This window comes from Cucurbita moschata, unplaced genomic scaffold (genome assembly GCF_002738365.1).
Source record: "Cucurbita moschata cultivar Rifu unplaced genomic scaffold, Cmos_1.0 Cmo_Scf00042, whole genome shotgun sequence".
NCBI lineage: Eukaryota > Viridiplantae > Streptophyta > Magnoliopsida > Cucurbitales > Cucurbitaceae > Cucurbita > Cucurbita moschata.
The window spans coordinates 1,155,554-1,173,679 of record NW_019268558.1 but is presented as its reverse complement, the minus strand read 5'-3'; the positions used below and the strand labels follow the sequence as shown (position 1 = coordinate 1,173,679).

Genomic DNA, 18,126 nt, shown 5'->3' with positions numbered 1-18,126 from the left:
TTCCATTTGGAAAAAAAAAAAAAAAAAAAAAAAAAAAACTCACTGCAACCAAGATAGAGTGAACTAACTAGGAAAAATTGCTTGCCTCCTCTCGAACATCAATTATGATAAATCCAACGAGTTCCAATCAGATGACCAAAGCCTTTTATGATTATCATCTCTTGGAATGTCAAAAGCTTGGAAAACTAGCAGAAGAGAGCCCTCATCAAAACCTTATGATCGTAATTCAAGAAACGAAATTGAATTTGATTGATTGTTGGATTGTTAAATCCTTTGGAGTGCTAGACATATTGGTCAGACATCTTTGGATGCCTCAAGAACATTGGAGAATCTTAGTGATGAGGAATGACCAGACTCTAATCATCTCTGAAGCCACCAAAGGTTTGTACACCTTAACCACACAAATATTTTTGACTGACGTTTGCTGCTTTTGGATATCAAGGATCCATGGCCTTTGCAGATACAAAAAAAAAAAACCCCTTATTCTGGCAGGAATTATAGGACCTCTTTTGCCTTTGCACAGAAAATTGGCTTATGGCCAGTGACTTCAATAGCCCGGTGGGCACATGAAAAACCTTGCGGAAAAGCCACTAGAGGGATGAGACATTTCAATAATTTCATAAGAGAAGTTGAACTCATTGATCTCTTCCACAGTAATAGTCTTTATACTTGATTGAACAACAAATCTTCACCCACTTTGACACTCATTGATAGATTTCTAGCTACTGAAGGTCTCATTGAAAATTTTAGAAATGTAGGAGAGTGTTCCAGGATTTTTCTAGAATGGAATTATCGAAGGAAATTTAAATGAAACTTATATCTATTTGATCTAAAAGAAAATGGATACTTGCTTTGTTGCTGACTTTCGCCTGATAAATCTTATGACTGAACTTTATAAAGTTATAACAAAGGTGCTATTGAAATGCCTCAAAGGGTTCTCCCTTTCACGATTACCGGGGAACAGATAACATTTGTTAACACATAGGATATCGATGACTTTGCCAACAAATATGGTGGTAAAAAGGATGAATGGCCGAATATGTACTTGAGATTGTCCCTAAATAGGAGTCTCAAATCTTTCTCCATTTGGTTGATCATTATTGAAAAAATAGAAAGAAAATTATCAACATGGTCCTCACACTTCACTTCCAATGGCGGAAGTCCCGCACTAATACAAGCCACATTGTCCAACCCTCCTACTTACTACATGTCTCTATACGGAACGCCTCACAAAGTGGTTACAAGAATAGAAAGTTTATTTAGAAACTGTTTGTGGAAAGATGACACACATTTTGTTCGATGGAATACCATAAACCTCACGTTAGACAAGGGAGGTTTTAACCTATATTCAATGAAGGAGAAGAATAGAGCTATCCTTGCCAAATAGGTTTGGAGATATTACTACGAGGGCACTACCTTGTGGAGGAATCTTATAAAGGCTAAATAGACTCCTACATCATGTATAAATTGATCCTACACCTTTTGCAAAGTGGCGATGAAAGTTCATCAAATAGCACCAAAACCTCATCACCAGCCATATTTGCTATAGAGTGGGTGATGGAAAAAACACATCTTGGATTGATCCTTGGATTTCATGCTAGCTTTGCAGTGTTCTCTTTTGTATAGGCTCTCTCATTGTCAGACGGTCACACTTAAAGAAACATGAAAAGATGTCAACGAAATTTGGGATCGATAGGAACCTTAAAGATAACAAAGCTACGATATAGGTTGAATTAAGCCTTGACCTTGCCCAAATTGTTCTGTCCCAAGAAGCAGACTCATTGAAATGGCTTCCTAGTGTCAAAGAGGTCTTCTACACAATCTTTGATGATGGATGTGAGGAACAGGTAGAAGCCATAACCCCACACTAGCAAAGAGACGATATGGAAAGGAAATCACCCAAAAAATGTGAAGTTTTCCTTGCTGAAAATAGTGTACAAAGCACTTAGCATAAATTGTCTCTTCTAAAAAAAAAAAAAAAAACTATTTGCCCTTGGGTTTGATATTACTTTTTGAAGGAACATTTATAAAGTTGGAATTAGTCTGCTTCCTATCGAGCATAAAGGTAACTTTTTCTAATTTGATTTAACTGAAGCTGGTAACTCTTTCTAATTTGATTTAACTGAAGCTAGAGTTTAGTTGGAGTGTTTTGGTGAAGTCATCTCTAAAGCTACATAATCCTTTATACTCTGTTTAATGATTAGTCTCCTAGCAATATGTTTTTTTTAGAAGATTCTCCTAGCAATATATGCATGAATTGGGAGACTTTCATTCTCTCTTATTGATTCCTTGTCCTTTTATTTTTCTTCTTTATCACTCTCATGAGGAGTTTGTTTCCCTTGATCATTTTTGTATCTTTTCATTTCATATATGAAAAGTTTGTTAATTATTAGAAAGAAGCATTAAGCATAAAGACAACTCTTGTATCTTTTGATTTTATCAATGAAAAGTTTGTTGTTTAGAAAAAAACATGCATCTTGAATCTTCTAAATCCAAAAATATTAGAAGTTCTTAGATTAATAGTACGACTTGCTTTTTGATACCTCGAATCATAGATTGCCGCGTAAATTCAACCTAGAAAGGACGATAATTTGTTTTTTTTCAATTTTGTAAAAGCGGGAGATGCAATGAATTTAAAATTCAAGAACAATAGTAGATATGTTACAAAGCATTTAAAGGTACAAAATCATGTCCATGGAGTCAACATAAAAAGCAGTTACAAAATAGCACGAGTTTTGAGGTAAATAACATTAAAATAATATTGAAAGCAACATAAAAGGAAAAAACTTGATCTAGCGGTCCCTCCTACAGCCGCACGGCTCTATACGCTCCTGCCATCGACAGTGGTCTATGCTTTGTTTGAAAAAATAAACAAAAAATAGCAACAAAGAGTATAAGAATACTTGGTCAGCAACCAACTTGTAAGCTTTCATCGGACTTCATCCTTGTGACAATTTCTTAAGTTATGTGCTCATATACTAACCTTAACGTTAGGCACTACGATGACATGTGGTCTATACTAACAGTATAAGGCTCATATGTACCCAAACCCTATACACTCCTACCCTAGGGTGTATACCTAATCCCCTCGGGGCCATAATGTAGGTTTTTTCGAACATGCTTAGCTCTATGTTTTCGTTTTCCAAAGTCTAACCTCAACCTTGTGCTAATTGCGTGTCAAATTTCCTTTGTAACAGGCCCTGGGGTAAGTCTTGCTTGAGAAATAATTCATGTTGCTACTTACTTGGTTGTTGACTTCTCGAGCTCGATTTGGGTTTTCTATAAATTCGAAATTTCCTAGAATTCCTCCAACATGTCCTAGATTAAGTCAAAAAATAAAACTGTTGAAAACAGCTCGAAAGACGGACTTCGGGGGGCTTTAAAACCATAAAAAGAAGGATGAGGTTAAAAAAACTGACCATTCGTACGGTCATGCTGATGTCACACTGACGTCACTACTGATGTCACTTACCCCTCCTTTTTTTTCCTCCTCTTCTTTCTCTTTCCTTTTTTTTTTTTTTTTTTTTGGTACTAATTCGAATATTACATTAATGTTTAATTCTTTGTAGTTTTTTGGTTTGCTTGTTTGTTTTTTTATTGTTTTGTTCGGGAGGAGTTCTTTTGTTTGTTCCTGGTTAGCTAGTTGGTGCTTTAGCTTGTTTTTTGGTTTTCTTTTTGGGCTGCTTTTTTGGACCTTTTTCTTTGAGAGGTTGGGGGTTTCTCTCTTCTTTTGGAGGCTGTTTCCTTCAGCAATTTGTATTTTTTCATCTACCATTGAGAAGTTATTTTTTGTCTGAAAACGGAAGATAATTATTTTTCTGTTATCTTTGTATAGTTCTTGGTCCCATGTTATATAAATGAACTGGAACAAATTACTTTTAGCTAATGTCCTTAAATCTTTTATTCTTCTTTCCGAAAATATTGTTTTTCATGAGAAGAAAACTAGTTTATTATTCTAGAGACACGGTTTGCTCTGATGCTAGGCATTCCCATTAGTCTTCCTTGGCTTTATACGTAGCCCTTGGAAGGCCATTGTTCAGAGTCATCTTGAGTTTGTACAATTCTTTTCTTTCTGTTCGTTTAATTGGGATTGTATTCAATTTAGGGAGAGAGTGTTATCTATACTGCTTCTTCCCTGGTTGCCCCCGGACTTCATATCTATCTTTGCTCCAACTGAAAATGGATTGTTGAGTTCTCTTACTTTTGGTTCTTGTAAGTGCTACATAATATTATTATAAGATCACAACTAGATTAAGATGTTGTTGTGCATTCACACTTGATATTCTTGGTGGTTGCATAAGTTTGGTACTTCAGGCTACCCCTTGTTGCAATTGATGCTGACACATTTTTTGTATGCATGTTGGCAGAGAAGTTACTGTATTTATCTGAACGGTTCGATGCGAAGATTTTCATTTCTCGGATACACCAAAACACAAGTGCGGCAGACTTGGAGAAAGGCGCTTTTGCTTTAAAAACTGACCTTAAAGGCCGGACCCAGCAAAGAAAACAATTAGTCAAAAACAATTTTGACTGCTTTGTATCATGCAAGACCACAATTGATGGTGTGTAACAATCACTTATCATGTTTATCTTCAGCTAAATATGTTATTGGCTACTGAGTTAATATTTTCTCAAATTTGTTTTTTCTTCTTGTTTTATTCAGCTTTTTACAGTTTCATCTTCTGACATGAATGTGCATTTTCTTTTGGTCATGATGGCAATGTTTTTATTTCTTAGATATTGAGTCGAAGTTGAGACGAATTGAAGAAGATCCTGAAGGTTCTGGAACTTTACATTTGTATAATTGTATTCACGGAGTAAGCAAGCAAGCAAATCGGGCTTTTCAGTCTCTGTTTGAGAGACAGGTCAGTGTAGTTTCAAACTGAGCAAGGGATTTTGAAGTTTTGAACTCTTGATTGGAAATGGATTATATAAAGTTGTTTTTGTTAGGCACAAGCTGAAAAGATCAGATCAGTCCAAGGAATGCTACAAAGGTTCAGAACGCTTTTTAACTTACCAAGTACCATTCGCAGCAGCATTAGTAAGGGTGAATATGATCTGGCAGTTCGAGAATACAAAAAAGCAAAGTCAATTGCTCTGCCATCTCACGTAAACTTCAGTTTTATAACTTCTCATATTTTGTTTACCAGTGTCTTGCTACAATACATGAAGGGAGCACTTATTTTGATATTGGGGCTGAAGCCACTCTTAATTTTCTATCAACTGTCAACAGATGTGTTTTCTAAATCTACTTTTGCATAGTTGGAAGCTTAATGCTTTGCCTTCCTTCAAAGCTTTGTGTACATAAGTTCCTCTGTTCTTCATGCTCTTGTCCAAATCATGTCAAATTTTGCAAACATATTCTGCCTCTCTGCAAAAGTGGTTTTCATGTTCAATGCTGAGTGAATAATATTTATAACGTTAATCTGTTTTTTGGATAACTCCTTTTGCTTTCTTTAGCCAATTGTGCTGTATGTATATCCTATATATGGTTATGTATTTTTTCTACATTTAATGAAGTTCTTTGCTTGAATGAATATTGAAAATTTGTATCCTGCAATTTGTTTTATATATGACAGTGGCAAAATTACTGGACATGCTCTATCCTGAGATATTCTGTATTTATCAATTCTGTATTTCCATAATAACATGTAACATCATTACGGCAACGATAACTTATGGAAAGGGTTCTAGTGAAAGGTATTTCAGTTTCAGGATGTTGGAAACGTTGTGTATCATCCAATCACCTAAAAGTTTGAACTGTCAAACAAACAAAATGATATAACCCATGATGTTGAGAATTTTTGCACTGGACCATGCTTGTCTGGCAATCTCGGATAGAACTGACAAATGAAATTTTCAGCATAGACTCGTTACATTGTTCAACCCGTGAATTTACTTAAAAGGGTGTTAATTTTCCTCACTTTCCTGATGCTACTCCTTGCAAATTTCTCTCCATATATAAGGAAATGCTTAGACACTAACATCGGTATGAATATGGGAATACTCTAGCCTTAGTCCAGTTATTTTGTATGGTCACATTTAATTCTTTGTTTCTTGGTATCATTTGCCAATATCTGATACATAACATCGTATGGTTGCCAAGATCTAATGTATAACTTTTAGTTTAGAGACAATGTATTTGGTTTATGTAGTCAGATTTTGATGATTTGTTGGATGATAATTAAATACTCTCATTGCTACTTGTTGGTTTCAGGTGGGAATTTTGAAAAAAGTTCTTGAGGAGGTTGAAAAAGTGATGCATGAGTTCAAAGGCACACTTTACAATACAATGGAGGACCCACAAACAGATTTGACAAACGTGAGCATTCTTTTCAACCATTTTCATAATTTTTACTTGATCCTCTACATGATAGAAACTTTTGAGTATCGTTCTGATGCCTTTTTGGCTGCCATCATCTGTATAGTCTGCTGGGAGCAACAGTTATTTCTCACAAATGAAAGAGTCGGCTCTATTTTTTAGTATTTAGTCTTGCTGCAAGTTTCTTTATGGAAATATATTCCAGATAACTTCACATACAAGAAAAGAAGTGATGCTTGCATCTTTGTCAGCTCTTAATTTCCCTTCATATTAGTTCAGTTAGATTGATTGCATCATATAATGATTACTGGTGAGAGTTTTACTTTTTAACTGATAGTTTTATACATTAGAGAACGTGATGCTCCTTTTTGTTACTTTTTTCTCCTTAGAAATGGTTATTTAATTTGCCAACTAAGCAGTTTTAAGTTGTAATGATTAATGCATGTATTTCTATAATTGAAACTGCAAAGATTATTATTAGCTGTGCGAGTGTTATTCAGATGGTTGGATATGGAGGATATGCATGATAAACATTAGAATGTACACAAATGTGTATTGATTGACTTTTTTTTTTTTTTTTTGTTTTTTGAAAAGAAACCGTGGGTCAAAGAAACCTGCGAAAATTTGTAGTCAGTATAATCCATGGGTCAACTTAGTACAATCCGGGGGGTAATTTTGCAAAGTAATCAGACAGCTATAGCCTCTGTCTTTTCTAAAATTTTTTGAGCATGAAGCAAGACTTCTTGTTAATGATTGTAAAATTAAAAGATGTACAAAAGTGCATATTCTACGAAGACAAAGAAAGAAGGAAGCAAAAATAAAGGGGAAAACAAGAGAACAAAACTATAGAAAAGCCCTCCAAATTTGAACAAGTATCAGAAAGTGAATAGACCTAAAAAAAAAAACTTGAAATAGAGAACACCAACAAGAAACTTCGATCTTGATTAGTTCAAAGCGTTTTTCTCAATCAAGAAACTTATTGTAGGATATTCTTTGGTTTCTTTCCAAAGAATTACCTTGTAAGCATTAATCCAATCTTTGTTTTTTGTTGGAAGAGGTGGACCACAAAGGAGATGTTTAATGTTTGAACATGAATTCAAACCAAATAACTCGGCACATATTAAAAGATTAAAAAAAGCACACTATTAATGAAATGCACAAGGACAGTGGAATACAGGGTGGTTCTTATCATCAGAGTTCAACATGCACAAAAGGAAAATCACGAATTGAGGGAGATAATATCATGGAAGGGGCCTTCTTTGAAGCCTAACTGAAGCGTTGAGACTACCGTGGAGAGAAACCCAAGTGAAAAGGCTTATTTTCCTAGGAGTAGTAGATTTCCAAACGGTGAAGAGGGCATTGGAGAACTATTAGTGAGCTCTTGAAACCTTAGTTTCACTGAAAAGAAGCTGAAGAATCGAGCAACCAAACTTTCGGTCACCGTTCGAACTTATTTGAACCCCATTAAGGGATCTGAGCTCCTGCAAAAAATGCTTTCTTAGAAATCCACCCCAAAGCCAGCAAAGGAATATCCACACATATATTTGAAATCCGTACTCATTTTAGCCAGCATAGGAGATTCTGATTGCTAAGGAATATCCACCTTTTAGCACTTCATGCATCTTGACATTATTTTCATTCCAAAGAATCAATAAACCTCCCAATCTACCGAGGAAGTCAACACTTGTCCAGCCAATATCTTAGGATCTTCAAATTTATTTGTTTATTTTGATGCCTGCTTTCAAAATTTTTGTTAACTTTGTTGAAATATGTTAACATTTTTAGTAGCATCTTTAAAATACCTATTCTTCTATCTTAATTCCTTCCAACATTAGACAATAAGTTGTGGCTCGTTCTTTTTGTATGTTGTAATTGAATAGACCAATTGATGTTTTTGCAATGTTCTCATTTATGTGTAAACTCTTGTATCCTATTCTTTTTTATTTTTTAGGGTAGTTAATTTTTCTTATGATATTTCATGTAGCTTGAAAACACCGTGAGACTATTACTGGAGCTGGAGCCTGAATCAGATCCTGTGTGGCATTATTTAAACATACAGGTAAACAGTGCTTTCTCATGGCATTTGGATTTTCTGATCATATATATCCATTATGTGGCGTGAAATTAATATTGTATTGGGCTCATTCTATTGAAGTATATTTAATTAGTTGCGATGGTTGTAGAGTAACTCTGGTAAGTATGTCCTGAAGCAAAATCCCACGAACAACTTTGTCAAATAACAGCAAGAAGAGGTCTTGACATGAGTTGATTCAAATCTATCATGCCAAGGAAGCTGTTTTCCTTGAAAAATTCTTTGATTTCGTTCTAGCCATAACTCTGATAGAAAAACTTTAACCACATTAACCCACAATAGCTTGGCCGTAGAATTCAGAAGTGCTGGACCATATATAAGTTGGGAGATATTGAAGCGAAAATAATTATAAAAAACCCAGTGTAAATTGAAAATTGGGGTCAGCTTGAACCAACCAAATTTTGCATGAGAGAAATTAATAAACACATGGTTGAGAGACGCTTCATCCTGAAGGCATAGAGTAAAAGCTGATGGCTATAAACAGTGAGCTGGATTCTTCTTTTGCAAAACATCGGACGTATTAAGATTCCCATTAAGCATTATCCACAAAAGAATATTAATTCTCTTGGGACTCTTGGACTACCATAAGGTTGAATATAACTCTTTCTCTAAATGTGAAGAGGATATAAGATGATTATTTAAAGATTTCACCGTGAAAATACCTGAAGAATCAATTGGCCAACCTCTAGAATCTTTGTTTGTATCAAGACTCATAACATAAGTGTCTAGTAATCGAGTCTGAAAATCAGCGCATCTCATCTTTCAAAAGTCAAGAATCAGTATAGATATATCAAAATGTTGAAACAGAGGCACTAGGAGAAGACGAAATAGCATACAACCGAGGAAAACAAGTCTTTAAAACAAAATTATTCAACCAGTGATCTTCCCAAAACTGAATCTTCATTCCATTGATCAAATTAAAGTGAGCAAGTGAATCAAATTCTGCCAAAATTTTGAAATTGACATCCACGGACTTCAATGTCTTTGAAACAAAACTCCATCTAACCAAATGATTTACTTTGCTTCCTTCATTGCCTTCCCAGGACAATGATCTCAAAATTCTATCAATCTTCACACTGGTTGAAGGCAGCAATCCAACATTCCTATTGTTGAAAAGGAACTCTTACTGGTAAAAGTATATCCACCTTGAATGGATTCCAGAATATTCAGTATCTTTTCATCCCACATAATTAAAAGACCTCCTGACCTTCCCCGTGAATACACATTATTAACCCATCTCACATCGCTAGAGCTCCATAAACATTTTATCAAGCGTTGATCAAAAGAGGCAATCTTAGTATCCTAAATTAACACCATATCCACATTGATGCTGCAAAAAATTCTTTAAATCTGCTCTCTTTGAGCTGCCCCCTAATCCTCGTGTTCCAAGAAATAGTCTTCATGAATTATTTAAAAAATAATCATCACAATCACAACAAACTACTTACTTTCAATACAAGATGGAAGCAATGGAATAATTTCTACCTCTAATGAATTCCAGAATATTCAATATGTTTTCATCCCACATAATCAAAAGAGACAATCTTAGTCACCTAAATTAACACGATATCTGGACATTGATGCTGCAAAAATTTCTTTAAAGCAGTTCTCTTTGATCTGTTCCCTAATTCTCGTGTTTCAAAAAATAATCTTCATGAATTATTTTACATAATTGCCACAATCACAACAAACTGCTTACTTCTAAGACCAGATGGAAGCAATGGAATAATTTCCTTAAACTAAATGGCTCCCTAGTGCGGATGAATCCTTCACAAAATCCTTGTTGTCTGATATGTGGAAAAACGGCTATCTTGGATCCTACATTGGTCCAAGAAAACTGGAAAGAAAGGCACCCAAAAAAGGTAAAAGTTTTCCTTGGGGAAGTTGCACACAAAACCATCAGTTCCAAAGAAAACCTTCAAAAAAGGATGCCTTGTTTGGCTTTGTCCCTAAGCTGGTGCCCTATGTGCAAAGAAAATGATGAGTCACGGAATCATCTTTAAATTCGCTGCCCTTATGCTTGCAACTCTGGAATAGAGTTCACAAAGCCCTTGTTTGGTATTTAACTTTCCCTTGTGAGGTAAATGATTTCCCTTGTGAGGTAAAGGATGTAAAGGCTTTGCTATGGAAGAATATTATTGGGGCATTTTTTATGGATTCTTTGGAGTGAGTGAAATCAAAGGGTCTCCCTAGATAGGGACAATCTCATGCTAGGTTCTTTGATCTGGTTATTTACAATGCTATTATTTTATGGTATAAATTGTCTAATATTTTTTCTCCCTTATAGCCATGTCTCCCTCTTAACCAATTGGGAGGCCTTTTGTAATCACCATGGATTTAACATCCATTTTGTAACTTTCATACATCAATGAAATTGTTTCTTATACAAAAGAGAGAAAAAAAAAAAAAGAAAAAAAAAAAGAAAAAAAAAGAAAGAAATGATTTCTTATTTACCCACTGGAAAGGTTTTTTTATAGCATCTTTTGGTTGGGTAGCTACACTTGTAGGATCACCTCCTTTTATTATTTCACTTTATCTATGAAATGATCCTGTTTCTTGTACCCAAGAAAAAAAAAGAAAAAAAAAAAAAGAAAAAGAAAACACAAAAAAGAAAACAAAAAGAAATGGTTGCTTATTTAAAAATGAAAGAAAATACCCTTTTCTGATTTGTATCTTTTCGTTCTCCTATTTCCCCCCTCTTTTCATATGCCAGTGGATTACCTTGGAGGTCAAGCTTAAAGAAATAATAAAAAATGGCAGCTCACTTAGCTACTTTTTGTTCTCTTTTATAGAATCACAAGATACGAGGATTACTCGAAAAGTGTACCTTGGATCATGAATCGAGAATGGAAGCATTGAATAATAAGATGCGGGAAAGAGCTTTTGCTGATGCAAGATGGAGGCAGATTCATCAAGATCTGGATCAATCTGTACGTGAAACCTTTTGAAGATGATTTTATCGTATGCTGATATGAGCAAATTAGTTAATTTGAGCATCGCTTAATTTTTAATTTTTAATTTTTTATTGTTGTCAGTCAGATGTTCATCATTCTTCTGCTTTGGATGGCCATCTCCCGTTGGGCATGAAACCAGTGGAAGTAAATAGTGAAGAAGTTGATGCTCTTAGAGCTAGATATATTCGGAGATTGACTGCTGTACTTATCCACCACATACCAACGTTTTGGAAAACTGCTCTTTCTGTTTTCAGTGGGAAATTTGCCAAGGTATTTTGACAATTTTTTTTTTACTTAATGCCAGACCAATTAGTGATCTACTGCAAGTTGTCTTGTCTATGTGCATTTCTTTCTAACTCATTTATGTTTTTAATATTCATTGTGAGTAATCTTTTAATCCCTTTATTTTTAGTTGGGGTGGGTTTTGGGTAGCCGATATATTGTTTCCCTTTCTTTATACCCCTTTCCTGAAGCCCTTGGCATTTCTTATTGAAAAGATGGAACCTATCAGTAGTATTTTCTAAATTTCAATGGGTTGATGCATGAATAACCCTCAGTATTTTTCTTGGTAGGATGATATTAGTTTTTGTTTTTTTCCTTTTAACTTTTATTACAGGCCCTTAGTTTGATGCTTGATTTTTAATATTTCAGTCCTCTCAAGTTTCTACCGAATTTGCTAACACATCGGCTAGCAAAAATGAGGACAAGGTTAGTGAGGGCAAGTACTCAAATCATTCTGTGGAGGAAGTTGCTGGGATGCTTCGCAATACACTATCTGCATATGGAGTAAAGGTGATAATGTTTATATCTTGGATAGTCATTGCATAATGGTATTGATTTGATTTCTTTTCAGAGTATAGTAATTACTAATATGCTATAAGTGTTTTTATAAATACTCTCGACTGTGTTTATGAAGTGTGCCTCTTGTCACCCGTAGGGAGAAGAATCTTCTAGATAGGAAGAATTTTTTTGGGGGGGGGGGGTGGGGGCTAGTTGTCTTTTGTAACTGGAAGTGTTCTTACCCTTTATTTTCTTTTAAATTACCTAACAGTGGGAATGACTTTATATCTTCCAACTGATACATGGGTTATTATGCTTCCTCTCTATATAAGTCTATTCTCCCATTTGAGCCGGGTGTTAAGAAATTCTCCTTTCGTTTTTTGCTCACTCAGAGTTACGAACTTAAGAAATCAGTCTCTTAATTCATAACTCATTACAATTGATCCCTTCATGGTGTGATGCGCTTAACTTAGGTAAATTGTGCAATGCTTAACTTGTCAGGTTCACAGCACCTTTCGTGATCTTGAAGAATCAAATATACTTCAGTCATATATGAGTGATGCCATTACTGAAATATCTAGCGCGTGTGAAGCTTTTGTAGTGAAGGAATCAGCTCCTTCAAGTGCTGGTATCTTGACATCATTTATATCTAAATTTTGTTTTCCCACTCAAATCATTCTCATTTTTTTTGCTCTCTGTTAACACAGTGATTGCACTGCGAACACTTCAATCAGAGGTGACAAAGATTTACATTTTAAGGCTTTGTGCCTGGATGCGAGCCTCCATTGTAAGGATTTCAAAAGAGGAAACATGGGTCCCTGTGTCAATTATCGAGAGGAATAAATCTCCATACACAATCTCCTTCCTGCCACTAGCATTTCGATCTATCATGTCTTCAGCAATGGATCAAATAAATTTGTAAGTCTCCTTAGCTTGGTGCTATACAAGTATTCTACTGTATTCTGTTCCTTATACCATAAAAAAGAGAAAATGAATAAAGTAGAGGTCTTGTACATCTTCTAGGTTATTCACACATGAATTCATGCTATTATGCTCTCGGATAACTGTTTTATACTGAAGCAGAAATACGTGAATGCCTTAGAATGCCATAAAAAATTATAATTGGGATGTGATAGTGATGTTCAGATGATATTATGTTTTATTTACATTTAGAACGATAGAAATTTTCTATCTTCATTTCTGTGATGCGCTTAATGTGTGTGGTTATCATGTATTATAAAACGTTGAAGTCAGGTAGTCATGGTGAGAATAAAATCTAAGAGATGGAGAATGGAAGATATGAAATGCCACCCATAACCTGGTTTGGAATTGATGTAATTGCATTTTGGCATTATAATGAGCAGATATTGATGGAGAATAGTGCTTTAACTAATAAGACAGGCATTTGATAGATTCAGATTCGAGGTTTCATTTTTTTTTTTTTTAAATAATAGGAATTCTCGAACTGCATTGCTTTGATGTGCTTTACGTATGTGCCTATCATGCATTATTAGACAGAAATTATGTAACCATTAGGAAGATAAAATTTAAAGAGAAATGAGAATGGAGGTGTCTGAAGGAATATTTGAAGAGTATAGATGTTATCCTATTAAATAAGGGAATTAACCTATTTCCTATTTTATTTTCTTTCCTTTTCTCTAGAGAATTAGTTGGATTATAAATAGGCCTATGGTATTCTTTGATGAATAATAAGAAAACAGAAGAATATACATTACTCTTGCAACACGGTATCAAAGCCTTCCTAGCTAATTAAACTTAAAGTCTACTCTAATCGGTGAAGTCTTCATAGCTGACGATCATTCACCCTTCCTAGCTAATTAAACTTAAAGTCTACTCTAACCGGTGAAGTCTTCATAGCTGACGATCATTCACCATGACCAAGACCCATTTAGTGTTCTTCCCTTTCTTTATTCCATCATCATGTTAGAAGAATAAAAAATCCCATCATCAATAGAGGAAGTTCCTGCCTGCCGCCCAGAAGATAGGTGACCCACAACACAGAATATGCCAATGTCTTGCAAACATTGTCGCATGAACTCAATTGTTATCGGGTATTTGAGATGAAGTGCATTGCTGATTTCGTAATTCTGAAGAAATTGATTGAAGCAGACCGTGCCTATGACTTTTTGGTAGGTTTGAACGAGTTTGACCATGTCTCTGTATCGATCATCAAAAAGGAAGAAACACCGTCCCTAGAAGAAACAATCTCTCTTATTCGAGTAGAAGAAAGCATGCAAAGTCTTATGCCTGACATACAAAAGTCACCTATCATAAAGACTAGTGGATTCAATAATGAAGAGAGAGATTGAAGGTATTTTTGGACTTGCTCAACAAGCCTTCAGGTAAGCCTTCCATTCACCTTTTATATAAATCCTTGAGAGATAAGTGTGGTTCAGAATTTGATTAGAGACTCTGGTGCAACTGATCACATGACTCCTCAGTCACCATAATTTTTGAAAACACATAAACCGTGCCTGAGTAATTGAAAAGTTATAGTGGCAAATGGGATTAGTGCCACTATGACAGGAATAGATGATGTATTCATTTCTTGAAATCTTACACTAAAACAAGTCCTTCATGTCCCAAAATTATCTACCAGTCTCATTTCAATATAAAAGCTTGGCCATGATTGCCAAGCTTGTGTTTTCCTCATCATGTTGTGTTTTTCAGGACTAGGCCTTGAGCCGGACGATTGGACTTGCTAAGGAATTGAATGAATCTATATTACTTGCAGTTACTCGAGAGAAAAACGAGTATCTCATTTGTGTACTTTCTTAGTTTATTAAATAAAAATGCGATTTGGTTATATCACCTTCTCATAGGTCATCCCTCATTTAGAGTTTTGAAAATTATGTTTGTGATTCATGTGAATTGCCAAACATACACGTGTATCTTTTTTTCTTTAGTAATAATGGAAACTCTACTCATTTTCATTTGATTCAAAGTGAGATATGGGACCCTCAGTTTCCAAATATTTCTGGTGATCGTTGGTTCCTCACATTAATTGACGATTGTACTTGGGTTGCATGACTATTCCTCCTCCAACAAAAATCTGTTGTTAGTACTATTATTCCTGCCTTCCCCTCAATGAATCAGACCCAATTTTAAGTTAAAATAAAAATATTTAGAACTGACAATGCTATAGAATCAAACCTTATCTCTAAACTTACAATCTCAAGGTATTTATCCACGACTTTTCTTATGTACACCAAAGAAAAATAGAATGGCTGAGAGGAAAAATGGACACTTCCTAAACACTGCCCGGGCCTTGCTTATTCACAGAAACATGCTGAAGTCTTATTGGGGAGAAGCAGTTATTGCAACTCATTTGATTAATTGTCTTCCATCTCGTGTCCGAAATAAATCTAAGGCCAATAGAAGTCCTCAACCAGTTTCATCCTCACTTTCGAACCTCAAATGTCCTCACAGCTCACATATCTGAACACATGACCAACAACTATTGAGTCCATTCCTACCACCAATTCCAATTAGGACTTACTTAGCCAAGATCCAGTCAGCCAAGATCCAGTCACAATAGAGCCACCTACTGAATTATCCAATCTACATTCATTGCCAGGCCCGTTCTTCCTTCAAGTATATGCCAGGAGGAAAGTCATTTTAGAACCAGTACAAGTCCTACCATCGGACCTGACTCAAAATAAAGATGCAACACATATGCATAATGGAACTCCAAATGAACCAATAAATGATAGATCCATAGCTATCCAAAAACAAACTAGAGAATGCACAAAATGATTTTTATACCCTCTATCAAACTATATTTTTCTTAAAAGATTATCCCATCCATAAGTTTGAGTCTAAATTCAATTGTTATACCTAACACAGTTTTTGATACTATATCCAAAAGTGAAAGATGGAATGATATGAGAGAAGAAATGCATGCTCTGAAAAAGAATAACACATGAGAATATTATAGTTAAGAGTAAAGTACAAGGTTGATATAACGTTGGAAAAGTATAAAACAAGGTTGGTAACTAAGAGATATACTCAAACTTACGGTATAGTGGAGTTATAGTGCTTCTAGTGTGTAGATGACATCATAGTCACTGGAGACAATGAAGAAGAAAATATTGAACTTCGGAGGAAAGTGATGAGAGAATTTGAGACCAAAGAACTTGGGAGGTTAAAATACTTTCTCGGCATTGAAGTAGCGTACTCAACTCAAGGAATCTTCATATCACAACAGAAATATGTGATGAATTTATTGATGGAAACTAGAAAAAGTGGCCAATGGATCAACATTAGAAATTGGGGGAGTCAAAAGAAGAAGCTACAGCGGACAGAGAGATATACCAAAGGCTGGACAAGAAGTTTATATATCTAACTCACACTAGATCGAGCGTAGTGTACTTAGTGAGCGTGATTAACCAATTTGTGCATGACCAATGAGAGCCTCATCCTCATGCAGTATATAGATTGTTACATTACCTGAAAGGAACTTTAGGAAAATGAATTTTGTTCAAACAAAACAATTCCTTTGCATTGGAAGCTTACACTAACACCGACTATGACTATGCTGGATCAACAGTGGATAGAAGATCTATTCCAGCGCATTGCACATTTCATAGAGGAAATTTAGTGACATGGAGGAGTAAAAAGCAAATGTGGTGCTTGATCATCTGCCAAATTAGAACTTTGAGCTATTGTACCAGGACTATGTGAGCTTTTATGGTTGAAAATCATCATTAAATCAAGGGTGACAAATCAGCCATTAACATTGCTCATAATCCTATCTAGCATTATAGGACAAAACATATTGAAATCGATTGACATTTTATTAGGAAAAAGTTAGAGAAGGGGATAATATGCATGAGTTATGTGCCCTCACGACTTTAACTAGCAGATGTGCTAACAAAAGAACTTCATAGCGTAGCATTTCAATGAGTCAGTATCCAAGCTCCGAATGCATGATTTCTATTTCTCAGCTTGAGGGGAAGTGTCCGAAGGAATATTTGAAGAACATAGGTGTAATCCCATTAAATAAGGGAATTAACGTGTTTCTCATTTTCTATTGTTTCTTTTTCTGTCTTGTTTCTTTTTCTGTCTTGTTTCTTTTTATCTAGAGGATTAATTGTATTATAATTAGGCCTATGGTTCTCAGATGAATAATAAGAAAACATCTCAGATGAATAATAAGAAAACAGAGTAATATACACCTATATGCTGGTTCATAACTAATATACTGGCATTTGCACATAAAGGGCCATGTGTATGTGAACGAAGATTCTTTTATTCCTTTGAAAGATGCAAATATTCATGTACGACATTTTCAGCAAAATTTCACAGATCTACCATTATCTGGAGATGCAAACAAAAGGCTTGCTTTTGAAAGAATAATTAATTATTTTTTAAACTGATTCTCAGTTGAATTAATTTTCAGTATGGTTCAGTCTTTAGCAAGTGAGGCTTCAAAGTCGAAGGATATATTATTACAACTTCAAGAAATTGAGGAATCTGTTAGACTTGCATTTTTGAACAGTTTCCTTGATTTTTCAGGTATTATATGCTTCTAACTGTCATCATTTTCCTTGCATGGAAATACTGCTTAATTGTAATTAGTGATATAATCATTTTATGCATACTTTATGTAGGTCATCTAGAGAGTATAGGAAGTGAGCTTGCCCAGAACAAACAAAACAAAGAAAGTCCACACTTGGAATTACTTTCAGATGTGCGTGGGAGTATTGCGAATCCACATCAGCAATTGTTAGTAGTCTTGAGTAATATTGGATTTTGCAAAGATGAGCTAACATGTGAATTGTACGGCAAGTACAAGCATATTTGGTCGCGTTCTAGGTGAGTGGTTACGGCACACTTTTCCCTAGCAGATATTCTATTTTGTCATTCAGGTTTCTAATAGGCTAAATTATAGAAATTACCTAATAACTTTGTACATTGTTTAAAAATGCCATTAAACTTTCAAATGTTTAAATAAT

The 18,126-nt window shown here is 35.0% G+C and overlaps 1 protein-coding gene and 1 long non-coding RNA gene across 2 annotated transcripts in view; both read left to right on the top strand.

Moving 5' to 3' along the window:
• LOC111433421 (exocyst complex component SEC5A-like) overlaps positions 1-18,126 on the top strand; it is a 33,554-nt gene that overhangs the window by 7,086 nt on the left and 8,342 nt on the right. The window contains exons 4-15 of the mRNA XM_023070474.1: positions 4,368-4,562; positions 4,738-4,865; positions 4,951-5,109; positions 6,218-6,322; positions 8,307-8,381; positions 11,207-11,344; positions 11,450-11,638; positions 12,020-12,160; positions 12,650-12,776; positions 12,856-13,066; positions 17,571-17,686; positions 17,782-17,986. Coding sequence (XP_022926242.1) covers positions 4,368-4,562; positions 4,738-4,865; positions 4,951-5,109; positions 6,218-6,322; positions 8,307-8,381; positions 11,207-11,344; positions 11,450-11,638; positions 12,020-12,160; positions 12,650-12,776; positions 12,856-13,066; positions 17,571-17,686; positions 17,782-17,986 — 1,789 coding nt within the window. The remainder of the gene's footprint in view (positions 1-4,367; positions 4,563-4,737; positions 4,866-4,950; positions 5,110-6,217; positions 6,323-8,306; positions 8,382-11,206; positions 11,345-11,449; positions 11,639-12,019; positions 12,161-12,649; positions 12,777-12,855; positions 13,067-17,570; positions 17,687-17,781; positions 17,987-18,126) is intronic.
• On the top strand, positions 13,962-14,975 carry LOC111433422. The gene is made up of 2 exons (XR_002708809.1): positions 13,962-14,220; positions 14,303-14,975. It is a non-coding gene; the product is annotated as an uncharacterized LOC111433422 (long non-coding RNA).